This window comes from Lynx canadensis, chromosome B4 (genome assembly GCF_007474595.2).
Source record: "Lynx canadensis isolate LIC74 chromosome B4, mLynCan4.pri.v2, whole genome shotgun sequence".
Taxonomy (NCBI): domain Eukaryota; kingdom Metazoa; phylum Chordata; class Mammalia; order Carnivora; family Felidae; genus Lynx; species Lynx canadensis.
In genome coordinates, this window is record NC_044309.1 from 121,517,939 (window position 1) to 121,532,476 (window position 14,538).

General features: G+C 35.2%; 1 protein-coding gene across 1 annotated transcript in view; it reads left to right on the forward strand.

Annotated features, from left to right (window-relative positions):
- The window catches only part of MYBPC1 (myosin binding protein C1), a 98,151-nt gene that overhangs the window by 37,760 nt on the left and 45,853 nt on the right, over positions 1 to 14,538 (forward strand). Inside the window, 7 exon segments of the mRNA XM_030322304.1 lie at positions 1,695 to 1,733; positions 2,235 to 2,270; positions 3,893 to 4,003; positions 5,757 to 5,905; positions 6,225 to 6,342; positions 7,821 to 7,872; positions 9,904 to 9,960. Of these exon segments, the coding sequence (XP_030178164.1) occupies positions 1,695 to 1,733; positions 2,235 to 2,270; positions 3,893 to 4,003; positions 5,757 to 5,905; positions 6,225 to 6,342; positions 7,821 to 7,872; positions 9,904 to 9,960 (562 nt within the window).

The following is a 14,538-nucleotide window of genomic DNA, read 5'->3' on the forward strand; positions in this document are numbered from 1 at the left end:
TTTTAAAGAATTTTGACAGGACTTTAAATCAAGATCCTTTACATACTTCAGTAAATAAAAGCCTTCGAATAGGTTACAAGAATAGAATACCAAATAATGAATTAAATGCATGACAAATGATACAGAAAAATCTCAAGGTATTTTATTTTTGGTTATGTAAAATTTTGATTATCTAACAATCTTCTGGAATAGCTCGGAAATACCTATACCTCCCCAAATGCACGGTTTTGTGGAATGTTAATGGATGTTCCAGGAGAAGAGGATTGAAAAGTGAACAAAATTTGGGAAGGGCTAACTGCTGTATCATTTTTGTCTCCACCCCTCAGTGCCAGTGTCCATTAGCATACAGAAGTCTGCGATACCCCTCAGTAAGAGCACATCCATACGATATAATAAAATACATTTGACTTTATTTAGCTTAGCATTTTCCAAGCTTTTTTGACCCCAGAAAGTTTCCTCTGAAGAATCCCAAATCCCAGTGTTCAGTGAATCCCCTCTTGTATTTTGAAGACATGACATCAATTTTCTTGACATATTACATTAGTTATTTTGTAAAAAGTAATAAAACATATTCCTGTTCGGCAGTTTTAGAAAAGAAATCTCAGGCTAGTAAATAATCTTTGTAGTAAATATTCTAGTAGTCTATATTATGTATAATTATATATAATATATATATAATATTATATATTATAATTATAATTATATATTATATAAAAATGTGCTATTTTACATTTTGTCAGGAATTTTTAAGCACTTTAAAATTAACAGCCATGTACATGTATTTTCTGTATCCTATTTTATATAGTCATAAGTTTGTTTTGAAATTCACAATTATTCTAGTGTTTTAAGTACAAAGATTATTATTATTTACACCGACATTAGTTTTTACGCTTCGAGAAAGGAGGGGCAGAGGTTCAGATAACACTGAATGCCTATTTAAGCATCTAAAATTATATAGACCCTTTGAAATTCAGTTTAGAAAAGGAGAACATTCAGTGCCTCTGCACATGAACACTCTAAAGCAATTTTGTTTTGAATTTTACAAATGTGTTTTCATAAATATTTTTTTAATTACACAGCATTTGGCCAATACCAATATAATCATGAGGAAATGCTTACAAAGTTCCTAAAATAAATATTGGTAAACTTAGTAAGTATGACAAACTGATTTATCTTAATTAATGTAGTTAGTGCTGTCTTTTGTCTCCTAAATATAAAAGGGGAATTAGTCACAAGGTTTTGGGGGGCAGGAGAGAACAAATTCTCTTTTTTATGCTTTTTTTATGCTTATGTTCAAACGACTGTGGCATGCAAATTATATCTGACACTGACTTTAGTTACAAAATAAGAACTCTAAAACACGTGTGTTGTTGATTTTGTCAAGGTTCAATTTTTAGCATTAATTTTTTTCCTAACCTACAGTCACATGAAATTTTTGCACAGAGCTCCATTTCTTAATCTACACTTTCACTGGATTGCTCTATTCTCTCACGCTTTTATTTATTTACTTTTCTCTTTGGTCTGTAATACTGAGTTTAATCTTTCAGGTACCGAGTCTTCTAAGGCTGACTCATCAGTTCAGGGTGTTTTGTGTGTTCTCTCTTTTTTCAGCCTTCTCTTTTTGCAGGAGACTTCTCTTTTGCAGGACAAAGTCCTTTTCTTCTTGACTTTTTCTTCCTTATTTCTTGTTTCAGATGAAGAGGAAGCCTCCACGCCTAGTGCCGTGCCTCCAGGTTAGGATGATTCCAACTCCTTAACCCCACTTTGTAATTTATTGTTAATTGACAATAAAGAAACAGAAAAGGCAGAGAACCTTGATGAGACAGTGTGCAAAGCGAGGTCACCAGCGTTTGCCTCTGCCAACACCAGCAGGGAAAACTTGGGCTTTAATGGTGATTTTTTTTTTTAAATGAAAGGAAACTTTCTTTGTGAAATAAATAAGATTAGTAAATCTTGGGTATGAATTTTAAGGACAAAAATGTTTTTCTTTCATTTCCAGCTATATGTCCTTGTCCCCTGTTCTTTAGATATTTGAATTCTTTTATTTTATTATTGTTCTTCTACTAATCTTCCAAACAAGCTGACTTCTATTTTTTTTTTTCCCCAAGACGATTTCTAGTTTTTTTTCCCCATCATGAGGAAAGACAGGGTTTAGGGGAATCCAAGAAGGTTGGAGTCAGCTGTCCATTTTCACCCCTTGCCCTTGTATCATCCGAATCACACTTTCCTTTCAGGTGTGGGTAGTCGGGCCCTGGAAAGAAAAGATTCAGGTGAGCGCTCGCCTGCAGTAAGGCGTCCCGACCCCATCCTAATATAGTCACTAATGACCTCATTTCTTGAAGCTGTTTTAATTCTAATCTTTGTTTTATTCTGTTTGTAGCTTTTTTAAAAAAGCAATATTTTATTACAAATCTTCTTACAAGAAAACTAATGTATTGAGAAATGATTAATTTTGCATGACACACACACACACAAATACAGGAATTTAGCCACATATATCACAGATTTGTTTGTTTTATTGTAGATATCATTTTTTAACATTTAGCAAATACAAAGAGATCAAGAAACTGAAAATCTCCATATTTGGGATATGCTAAAGTTAGAGAATAATTCACACTTCTCTAGAACTTTATTACAGTTTGTAAAAACCTCCAAATGTATCTTGTCAGCAGTCACTACAATTTTGTGAGGTCGTATATTCACTCGACAAATTCGTGTTAAGGGCTCACTATAATCCCACTGTGGGCCTCTAAAGGGACAGGCACTTTTGCAGGCACTTGTGGGTATACAAAGGAACAAAACAATACAAATTCCTGCTCTCTTATTCCAAATATGAATGGCCATAATTCATTCTTACCATGAATATCACAGACATTCACACGCACACACACACACACACACACACGTAATCATGTAACTACATTGTATAACTTCATTGTGAAAATGATGATTTCTAAGGATAGCATGACTGATACCTGAAAACTAAAATAACTAAATGTACATTTCCTTCTTTTCAAGAAACATTAACAGAGAGTTGGCAACCCATGCATTTTTTTTTTCCAGTTACTAAGTGGGTGAAACTGAACTTCTCTGCGTTTAGCTCTCGGAGACAGAGGGAAGGAATGTCTACAGTTCTCTCTCCTGCCCTCCTTGCTGGAGTTGACCACTGATTAATACCAGCCTAGCACTTGGAGTGCAACCTAAAAAATGAAAATAAACTTCACTTTCAGCTTCTCTCTCTTCATGGGAAAGCCTCAGAGTTGATTTTTCTTTTTCTGTTTTTCCCCCTTTGCAGGATGCACCTAGTATTCTTGGAACTTGTGCCTGCTGGTCATGATCCGTTACTTAATTGTCAAACTACCGCCTCATTTATGCAAATCCAGTGGAATCATCTAATCATATAAAAGCAAGGAATCTAGAAATATCAGGCTAGGTCTGGCCCTAGCCCTTCTCAGTTGACCAGCAAACTGATTTTTTCCTTTAGTCTTTTCCAGTTCTGTTGTTGTATGGACGTGGCACATTACAGTCATTCACCTATTATGACACAGTTCTGCTTTAATATATTTCCCATCATTATTTATCTGTTAGGGGACAGACAGGACGGGGAAACTCTGGCTGCCAACAAACACAAAGTAACAACCTACCTGAAAAGTTTTACTATTTCTAGGAATTAGAAAATGTTCTATATGGAAGAGGCACCCCTTGTAAGAATGGGAATCTGTCACTCTACTGATGGCTCCAGGGGAGATGGATGGAAAGAATGATGTTATATTTATCCAGGTTTATTAGACAAAGAAAAGCTTCAGCGTTGACAAGAACGACAAACCCAGGTAAGTCTGCCTAAGAAGGATCTGGCCCTGAAATGATCCTTTCCTTTCTTTCTTCTCAATAGAATGGTCTCTTGGCGAATCGCCTGCTGCGGAGGAACAAGACAAGCAGAACGCCAATTCCCAGCTGTCCACCCTCTTCGTGGAGAAGCCTCAAACAGGATCAGTGAAAGTTGGTGAGTGCCAAGCATTAAATCTTGCTTTCCTGTTGAAATGGAGGTGAAATTCACACCGCATGAAATTTACCATTTTAAAGTGAACAACCAGTGGCTGTTCGTACACTCAGTGCTGTGCAACCACCACCTCTATCTCAACATTTTCATCACCCCAAACAGAAACCATGTACCCCACTAAGCAGTTACTGCCCATTCTCCGTCCCCTACCCCTCCCCAAACCCTGGCTAATCTGCTTTGTCTCTATGGATTTCCCTGCTCTGGATATTTGGTGTAAATGGTATCACACAATATGTGACCTTTTGTGGCTGGCTTCTTTCCAATAGCATAATGTTTCCAAGGTCCATCCAAGCTGTAGCATGAGTTAGTACTTCATTCCTTTTTATGGCTGAATACTATTCTATCATATTTATATACTAGATTCTCATTTTTCTAACCTGAAACAGAGAGTGAAAGCTATCATTTTAGGAACCTTTAGCACATAGTTGTTGAGTTCCTAGACTCAGGAGTCAGATTGGGTTCAAATCACTTTCCTCATCTGTAAAATGGGGATACTACCTGTGAGGTGCTTTGAACAATGTCTGGTGTATCTTAAAGCTCTGAGCCAGTTTTGCTGTCATTGAGGCATACTCATTCCATAAGATGATTACAAATCTGCACACACACCATATGATAACAAGTAGTATCTCAGCAGAAACTAGTGGGATAGAGGGTTCACATTGGAGACATTCATTCCAAAAATATTGATTACACACCTCCTGTTTTAGACACTGTCCTGAATACTAGTATAACATGTGAGAATTCAGAACTTACAATCTTTTTAAAAATTTATTTATTTATTTTGAGAGAGAGAGAAAGTGGGGCAGGGGCAGAGAGAGAAAGAGAGAGAGAGAATCCCAAGCAGGCTCAGCACCATCAACACAGATTCCAAGGCAGGGCTCCACATAACAAACCGTGAGACCATGACCTAAGCCAAAATTGAGAGTCAGATTCCTAACCAACTGAGCCACCTAGGTGCCCCAGAACTTACAGTCTTAATGGGAGGAACAGACAATGAGAAATTAAACAAACAGATAATCACAAAAGCCAAGTGCCATGAAGGAAATAAACAGGGTGGTAAGTTAGAGAGGACCTAGTGGTCCAGGAATTTTCACAAAATAAGTTTTTATAAGGAATATATTGTGATCAGAACAAATGAGCCACCTAGCTGACTGGTTATATTCTAAAATGACCTCTTTCAGGTCTAGAATATAGAAGTACATTGCATGTGGATGGAAATATTTGTTCCCCTTGTATTTCTAGAAGATACCAAAGTACTTGGCTGGATGCTAGGCTAGAATTTTTATGTCCTTAGGGCCCAAAAATCAATACAAATGGATAAGTAGTTTTATTTCAAAAAGATCAATTTTATTTAGTCACATTTAGTCATGTAAATCCAGACTTCCCATCATCTTGCCTAATAAAGAGGATGGAAAAAATCCATACATTTGTGAGGCTTTCCATTTTTATTTCATTTATACATGATAAAGCCAAACAAAAATTATTTCCTTATTAACCCATTGCTCCTTTTCTGCCTCATAACTTCAAAAACAGAACAAGTTGGAGTACCCTAAGAACTCCTAGGGCATGCATAAGAAATCAGGGCACCAGTCACATCACAGCCTCTACAGGGCAATCCTGTGTAACTCCTTCCAGCTGAGAGCAAAACTAATGGCACTTTTTACGCCACAGTCTGAATTGCTTGTGCTTTTTCTAGGTGAAAATATCACCTTTATAGCCAAAGTCAAGGCTGAAGACCTTCTTAGAAAACCCACCATCAAATGGTTCAAAGGGAAATGGATGGATCTGGCCAGCAAAGCTGGGAAGCACCTTCAGCTGAAGGAAACCTTCGAAAGGCAAACCCGGGTATGGCCCTTATCTCCTGGCACAGGGTGCAGTTCGGTCATTCCTTCTGTGTCATTTTGAGGTTCAGCTTTGAGAGATTTCAGCCCCAGAAAATTCTCTAGAGTTACCACTCCTAGTGCCTATACTTGAGCCTGGTTGCCCTGCTGTGCCAGAGGCTGGGGAGCACATTGACCCCCTCCTATGTTGACAGCACTGTGCTGGAGCTCCCAGATAAAAAACATTAAGCCAATGCTGAGGAATTTCAAAAATACCTGAGATGTGATAGCTTCTGTCCATTGGCAAGGTGGGGCTGAAATATGCCGGATGCATTTTGTTGCAGATGTACACATTCGAGATGCAGATCATCAAGGCCAAAGAGAACTATGCAGGAAACTACAGGTGTGAGGTCACCTATAAGGATAAGTTTGACAGCTGCACATTCGATCTTGAAGTACATGGTAAGAAAGTCTTCTTGTCTGGATAGATGTGGTTTTTTTCCCCCATGGGATGTGAGGGGATAGAGGAGAAGAGGGTCATTTAATACTATGAGATTTTGAAAATAAAGTTTTCTTTCAAACTGTGTGTGTTTCTGATTGTGGTAGTCTCAGCAAGCCTGCTGAGTTAAATTGTTATGAAGCAATTTAAAAATGGAGTTTCAGGGGATTTTACTGCTAGGTACCTCTTGTCCATGCTATCTGTATTCCTTCAATCTTCTGGATAAGGGCTGATGCCATTTGTTCTTCTACTGAATGTGCCTGTTTCATTGGGTCAACTTATTCCCACTCAAGTTTGGGGGATAATTTCATATGGTACCAAGGATGTCAGGATACCCAGGTGGAAGGGAGGATTTCTCTTCTAAGGACTAATGTCAGATGGGGAATTTCTCCATCCATATGTTCTGTGTGCTGCCCAGAGTGAATTTAATAGGGTAAATGTAAATGTGTGCATGTAGATTAGGAAAAAACCACTTCTATAAGTATACAAACAGAAAGTTGACTTGGCGGCAAAGATTATAAACTTAAGATGAATCCAAAGTGTGATAAAGCCACAAGTGTGTAAATTTCTGGTGTAATTTAATACTGGGCTATAACAAGTGGAATAGGATCTAGGCTTAGAAAATAACACTACTCTCGCAACATGCTACTTGTTCCACATTTAGAGTAATGTCTTTGGCCATGGGTACCATACATCAACCTGGTTCTCTTCTGGAGTAAGGTACCCAGCAGGATGAAGAACCCAGAAACCACACCCTAATCAGCTGAATATGGTGTGAACGAGGCCAGGCATCCATAACAGATAAATAGGGGAAGTGCTGTCACACGAAAGTGTTTCAGACAAATTAGAATCTAAAGGTAGGAGTTATGAGGAGGTGAAAAAAAATTTTTTTTTACTTAACTTCAGCATGAGTTCTTTCATTAAAGCTATGTACACAGCCTGGAAAGAGTATGAAACCCCATTTCAGGAGACGCCAAGTAAAGCCTGGGTGATCATGGACGTGCTGTAGAGATTTCTGTATCAAGTGGGAATCTGGTCCTGAGCAGGGCCTCTTCAACCTGGCCAGGAATCTCTGAGAATCACCTGAAGGGATTTTGAAGAGTATTAATTTCTGGGTGCCTGTCCCTTATCCGGTGAATCAAAATCTCCAGCAAGGAGATCAAGAAGCTGATTTTTTTTTTTTAAATTCTTCAGGTAATTCTAGTGGAAAGGCAGGTAGAATGACAGCTAGATATGGTACCTCCTGTAGTCCCCACATCAATTCTGTGTGAGGGAGGATGAGGTATGATGCCTCAGCAGCTCAGCCATCCAGGAGGAGAGCCATCCCCCACTCCACCTGGTGTTCCTTCCATCTAAGGAATTCCCACAGCCTGGAAAGGAACTGAGCACAAAATTGCCTTCTTAATGGGTATTTATTTTATTGTTTTCTTTCCTTTCAAAGAATCTACTGGGACTACTCCAAACATTGACATCAGATCTGCTTTCAAGAGAAGGTAACTTCAAAAGGGGAATGTAGGTAGCTTTGGTATAACGTGCAAGTGCAGGGTTTTCAAACACATATTCCCTTCCTCCACACTCTTGTCTTCCAGATGAGAGCACCTCTTCACTCTAGTCAAACATACTATGTATCCAAAGGTTAGTGTTCTAGAAAAGCTGTAGGTTTAATTTCAAATCAGATGTATACTGATCATTTTTTAGATTATTCTGGTCATAGTGAAGCTCCTATTTTTTTGAAAACACACTTTTAGTCTCTTCACGTGTGACTTTGTCCTTAATTACATTATTTTCCACCAAATGTCCAAGAAAGATGTATAATGATATAGCATCAGTTGAGTGATGTCAGAAAACTTTTATTTGTATTGCTTTTCATCTAGAAATTGCTTATGGAGCCATTCTCCACAATTAAGTAGTGACTTATTGAAGTTAGCGCTATTTAAATATTGGAGTATTAAATGAAAGACCACTGAGTCCACTAGAATAAAGAATACTGTAGAAAGGCAAAATATAGATACCCATTTGATTTATTTTGCAACTGCCAAGGCTGAAAAATTGGGGGTTGGGGGACATGGAAGAAAAATGAAAAACAAAAAAAGTTCCAGTCTACAGGAAATGTAACTAGCCCCTTCCAGACATTATCTTACTCTCTGTATTTAATTTTTCCATAGTGTAAGTTCATTAATGAGAGCAAATATTTTGTTCTTCTTAAGACTGAATCCACTTAATTTTGTTGATAAGGAAAATCATCCCAACCTATCATAAAGCAATGATTTAGTCTGTTAATAAAAGGCATATTTCTCTCCTAAATTATGAATAAATGAAAATTTTAATTACTTAAAATATATTTAATGTTACCTGATCAATAAGTTGTTATTTTTTTAAGTCATAAGTTCGAATCCTATTACTTTCCTTCCACCTTCCCTTTCTCCATGATCAGCAAATGCGTAGGTCTAAAACTATGCTCATCCTATGAGCATAGTTCTAAGAGAGGGAGACATAATCTACTAAGTTTTGTGCTTTAAAAGAATAGAAATGTGTTTTCTTCAAAAGGTCTTCTCTAAATACCTGCTATTAAAGAAATTTTGGGAACACATTATTTGAGTTTAATTCTTATAACTTACGTGTTATACACACTGTTTTTAAACCCGCAGACTCTTTTCTTAGAAACCATAACTAACATTTGTAAAGAGCAGGAAACAAAATCTTCATTAAAAAATTAAACATGTAAGTAAATATGTAGTGCCATTTAAATGTCAGCTCCATAGCTTCTATTTAGAGTTTCTATGAAATCATGAAGGTGGCTGCATGCCTAATTTAAGATGCATTTCTCTATAGGAAAGTATTCCTAGTAAAGGGATCATCAATAATTCAAAGTCAAATTTTTGAAAAATACATTTGAAAAGGTATAAATATCAATAAGAAAATGAAAAGTTTATAATGATTTCCCTTTAAAACAGAAAGGAATGCATCTTTTAAAAAGCTCTGCACTAGTTCCATTTTTGTTATGTTGGTATCACATTATCTGATTCAACTATTGATGGACACAAAGAAGTTACCTTTGAATATAAGCTCTGTACTTATATATTTGACACTGGTATACTTCGTTCTCCAAGCCAATCTCTGACATCAATAACAGAGATCAGCAAAAGTCCTTTGCTTTTTACACAGGTATGTTTCTACAGCCCCAAACTTGGAAAAACAAAGTACTTTGTGTTGCTTGGCTTAAGTGCATTTGTGTTACTCTGTTTTAACACAAATCCAAGCAGTTTTATATATGCAATCTACAAAAATGTGTCTTCTGAAATCATAGAGTAACACAAGCTCTTCATGTTTACTTTTCCACAAGTACATACCCCAAAACTTAAAATGTCACTTGTGTGAAAAGAAATAGTTTGTGTTGATTTAGTCCCATGACTTGTGTGCCAGTACAAAATTGCATATACGTTATATGTAGAGTGTTTGGGGGAAACTGTTGTGTATATGTCTCAGCATTAAACCCAGATTTGCTTTTTTTTTGTTAATGACAGTGGAGAAGGTCAAGAGGATGCAGGGGAGCTTGACTTTAGTGGTCTCCTGAAACGTAGGTGAGAACCGAGCGATGGAGTGAGGCGCTGTGGCCTGGAAATCTTTTAGACACTCGCTGAGAGAAGTCAAGTTTAAAGTGGATGTTTTTCGAAGAATTTCTCATTTCTTAAAACGTGTTTCGCTTATAGAATATAACACAGAGTCAACTAAGAAAGAGACAGAGAAACCACTGCATACTAATCTGCTAAAGATTTTAGTTGATGCTTTTTAACCTTCTTTTTAAATCTTTCATGAGTTTCACATGTTTTCTTAGTTGGGGATGAGGAGATCTGAAAACTGAGGCAGAAGACTTAAATACCTAGAAGCCTCTGATTTCTCTAATAATTTCTATCATTTCAAGCATGATCAAATAACTAGAGCCTCTATTCTCCTGCCTTTGATATTTTACCAAAAAATCAGTTCAGTTTCACAATTTTGGTAAAAGTCTGCAGGTGTATGTGTGTGTATATATATATATATATATATATATATAATGTTTTTAAAGGAAGACCTATTTTAAAATAGTATTTGTGATTGTATTTCATCAAATCTAAGACACCATTCATTTTAATATATGTGTTTTATAAATCAGCAAGCAATGAAAACATTGCTCCAAAGTGTTTATTATGACACACTATTGATTATAGGATACATCCTTATTTTAAAAATGTTTAGAAGTCAAAAAATATGCATTTTAGAGATAAAATAAATTAGTAAAATAGAAATAAATGTTTAGTATTATCAGTCACACTCCCTAACATTGTTCTCTTACAATAAAATTTATAGATTTCATTATGGATATTCAGTACATAATGATTTTATAGGATTTCTCCCCATATATGCATATACATAATCATATAATGTATTATGTATGTGTTTTGTATAAAGCTATACATATTCAGATATTTATTATAGCACAACTAAAAGAAATTGATATTTGCTGAGATTTTATTTACCTACCAAATGTGCAAATAAATCATAAAACTATGATTCTAAATTAATAATATATAATATTGATATCAGTTTTCATTAACTTTTCAGGTTCACTTTTTATTACTTTTAGTGCTTTCTATGGTTACTAAAGAAATGTGTATAAATACACTTCACAACAAATTACAAGTAGAATAAAATGGACTTGTGTCTGTTCTCAGTTTAGTTGGATGGCTTTATTCAAGTCCTTATGAATGAAAAATTCCCCCAGGTCTAAAAGTTGAGGTTGAGAACAGAAATATTAACAGTATTGTTAATATTTAATAATTTAATAAATATTGGTAATTTATTAATTACCAGTGGATATTAGCCAATCAAGAGACGTTGGCAGTATCAAATATACCTTTCCCTCTTTGGCTACTTCAAATAATCATTAGTCTCAATAATATCTATTAATTCCCCAAATTTATTTAAAGCAATAGTATATGAAGTGACCCTAAGTGAAACTTACCCTTCCTCACTTTACAGGTGAGAAATCAAAGACCAGACCTATCAAGTAACTTACCCCAAGTCATACAGCTAGAGACAGGCAGGGACCTAAATCCACGTTTTCCTCTGAGGCAGCTCATTCCATATAAGAAATACCACACTGAATCTACTTTGGAAGTTGGTGCTTCAGTTTATAATACAAATTGACACTGTAGGAAGACAAGAGATTTTTTTTCCTCCTGCAATCATTTACTCAACCAGGAAAACACTAAGTGCTTCCTTTGTGCCTTCTGTGTGCCAGTGCCTTCCAGTACCTGGAATGCAGAAAGGGCTGTAATACACTTTTGTGGGAAGGAAAAGGTGGTGGTAAAAATATGGATGTGGGTCTCAACTCTCCCAGTTACAAACTGCATGACTGATCAAATTACATGTCCTCTCTGAGATTTGTTTTCCACATCTGTAAACGTGGAGAACAAAAACTACTTGAATCAAATGTAAAAAGCTGGCTCATAGTAGGTGTCAAATATTCACTCCCACCAAAAATGTGACATTTTCCTTTGAAGAGCCTTTATTCATAAAAAGACATAATACACACACACACACACACACACACACACAAATCAATCAATCAAGATGTAATACAATAGATTATTAAACACCATGCTCTGATTAAAAAGGAAAAAAGAAAGAAAAAAGAATGACTACTAGTAGTTTGTAGAGTCAAAGAAATCTAATTAATGATCAAAATTACTGAAGACAAAATGGGCAGCAAACATGTCTCCAGTTCTCACTTTCTTTACATCCCCTAATTATGATTTGGACTCATAATTAAATTGTTAGCCTAAGACTATATTCATTTAATATACTATACTAATCACCATTATAACTTTAGAAATCATTGTGTTTTCCTACTAATTTGTGAATTGCATGTGTTTTCATTGTGGCAATGACACCATTTCTACTCCAAGAGGGTGTGGCAAAATCCCTATCAAAATAAGTATCTTTATATCTCTCTACAACATCTCTCTACAACAAAAGATCTCCTTGACCTGAACAAAACTGGAGTATTTCAAATAGACATTAGCTAAATTGGAATAAATCTATTAGGCAAAATCTTGTTATGGGATATTATATATATATACATATATATATATGTATATATATATAGCAATTATAGAAATTTTATATAGAAGAAAACTTTCAAGTATATATATATAGAAATTTTATATAGAATATAAATATATATTTCTATATAAATATATATTTCTATATATATATATAGAAATTTATATAGAATAAAACTTTCAAGTATATATATACTTGATGGTCCTAGTAAAGTACAAAGCAATCATAGAAATTTTATATAGAAAAAAACTTTCAAGTATACTTGAAAGTTTTATTCTATATAAAATTTCTATGATTGCTTTGTACTTTACTAGGACCATCAAGTTATAGAAATTTTGATGTAGATGAAAGTACTGTGAATGTTATATAGGTCTATCCCAATGCTTGAAAAGGAATCAGTAGTGCCTATAGAAGACGAATTTCTCTCCTACTGTAATTTAATATAACCATGCAGATAGGGCCATGCACAGCCACCATGGTAAGTAAAGATCTATTCTGGATGAGTTAAGGTAATGCTACAGGTAGAAGCCTTGACTTCACATTCAAGTAAAAAATAATGAATACTTCTCCTTGCAATTTGGAATTGAATTAAGTAATAGAAAAAGATGGACTAGGAAAGAGGTTACTGGTGTGTGGATACCAAGTTTGCTAAGATTAAGAAGATAGTAGAGCAAGGTGTATTTTGGTGTTTTAATGAAAAAAAAAATGGTGAGGATGATTGGTTTTATGAATCTACCAACAAAACTGACTTAAGGAATCACATTGACAACAATGATCTTTATACTGGCTTCCCTTACATAAATATTCACATCATGGATCCAGGTATGTCTTAGTATTTGACTTGTTCTTCTTGCTATTTTAATCTAGTTTGGTATCTTTAAATCCTTTTACCAGTGTTGGGAGGATACTCGAAATGTGGATGTAATTCTTCTTGGTTGAAATACACATTTAACACAATGTAATATGGCATATTTTTTACAGTGAGGGGACTATTTAGGCTGGAATACAAAAAAAAAAAAAATAGAGCACTAATAAAGTGGTTGAAGAAACACATAGGTACACAGACACATTTTAATTGCAGTTTTCCAAGACTTTCTACAAAATATTTAAAGGATATATTTGAAATTTAGACTGATTTCAGACAGTAAACCTAGTAGATCTGGCAAATTATTACCAATATTCCAACTTCAGGACAATTTTCTTAAGCTTTTCAATTTATCTGTGTTAATAGAGTGTGTAGTTATTATCTCAGTGACATATGAAAATAATACTTGCGTATTGAGCTCTTAAGAGGCACATTTCCCTAATGGTGTTATCTGGTCCTTCCCATAAAGGTTACTGACAGGCCAATGACCTCCCACTTCCTTCCACTTTCCAGGAGATTTGCCTCAGCATCCTCCTCCACTGGGCAAAAAGACTTACACAACAATGTAAATTAGATATTTAGAAGTCATCCTTGCCTAACGCCACCCTAAATTCTATGTTAATATTTATATTCTCCTCTCCTTCCCTATGATTACAATCCAGTATTTTCTCAAAAAGTACAGAAACAGGTGTAATTAATGTGACAATGCAAACACATGTAACCCATCATTTGCTAACATGATAGCAAGAATCTGTTTTCTCACTGGTGTTTAAGATGTGTTGACCAGTTTTCCTGAAAAATCATACCCAAACCAGAATTATTCACAGTAAGTAGCCACTGTAACATTTCCAAATTAACCTGATAAAAACAACTAAGTCTTTCTTTAAAAATCAGGATTATTTAGCCAACAAAGGAAATCAATTTGAGTTACATTTTGCTTTTAAACTAGTGTTTATTCTTGATTTTTTCTTTCATTTATTGGTTTTAAAATAAGGACAGACAAGTGTACTTTAAATCTCATATCGTGCGTGTCCTTTATATTTTCTGTATGTTCTTTAGTCAGTGATCAAAATTTGGGATCACAATTTTGATAATTACACTAAGAAGTTATTTTCCCTTTGTTCATGGGACCTTAGCCATTTGCTTTAAAAGTTTAACATTTAGGGGTGCCTGAGTGGTTCAGCCGGTT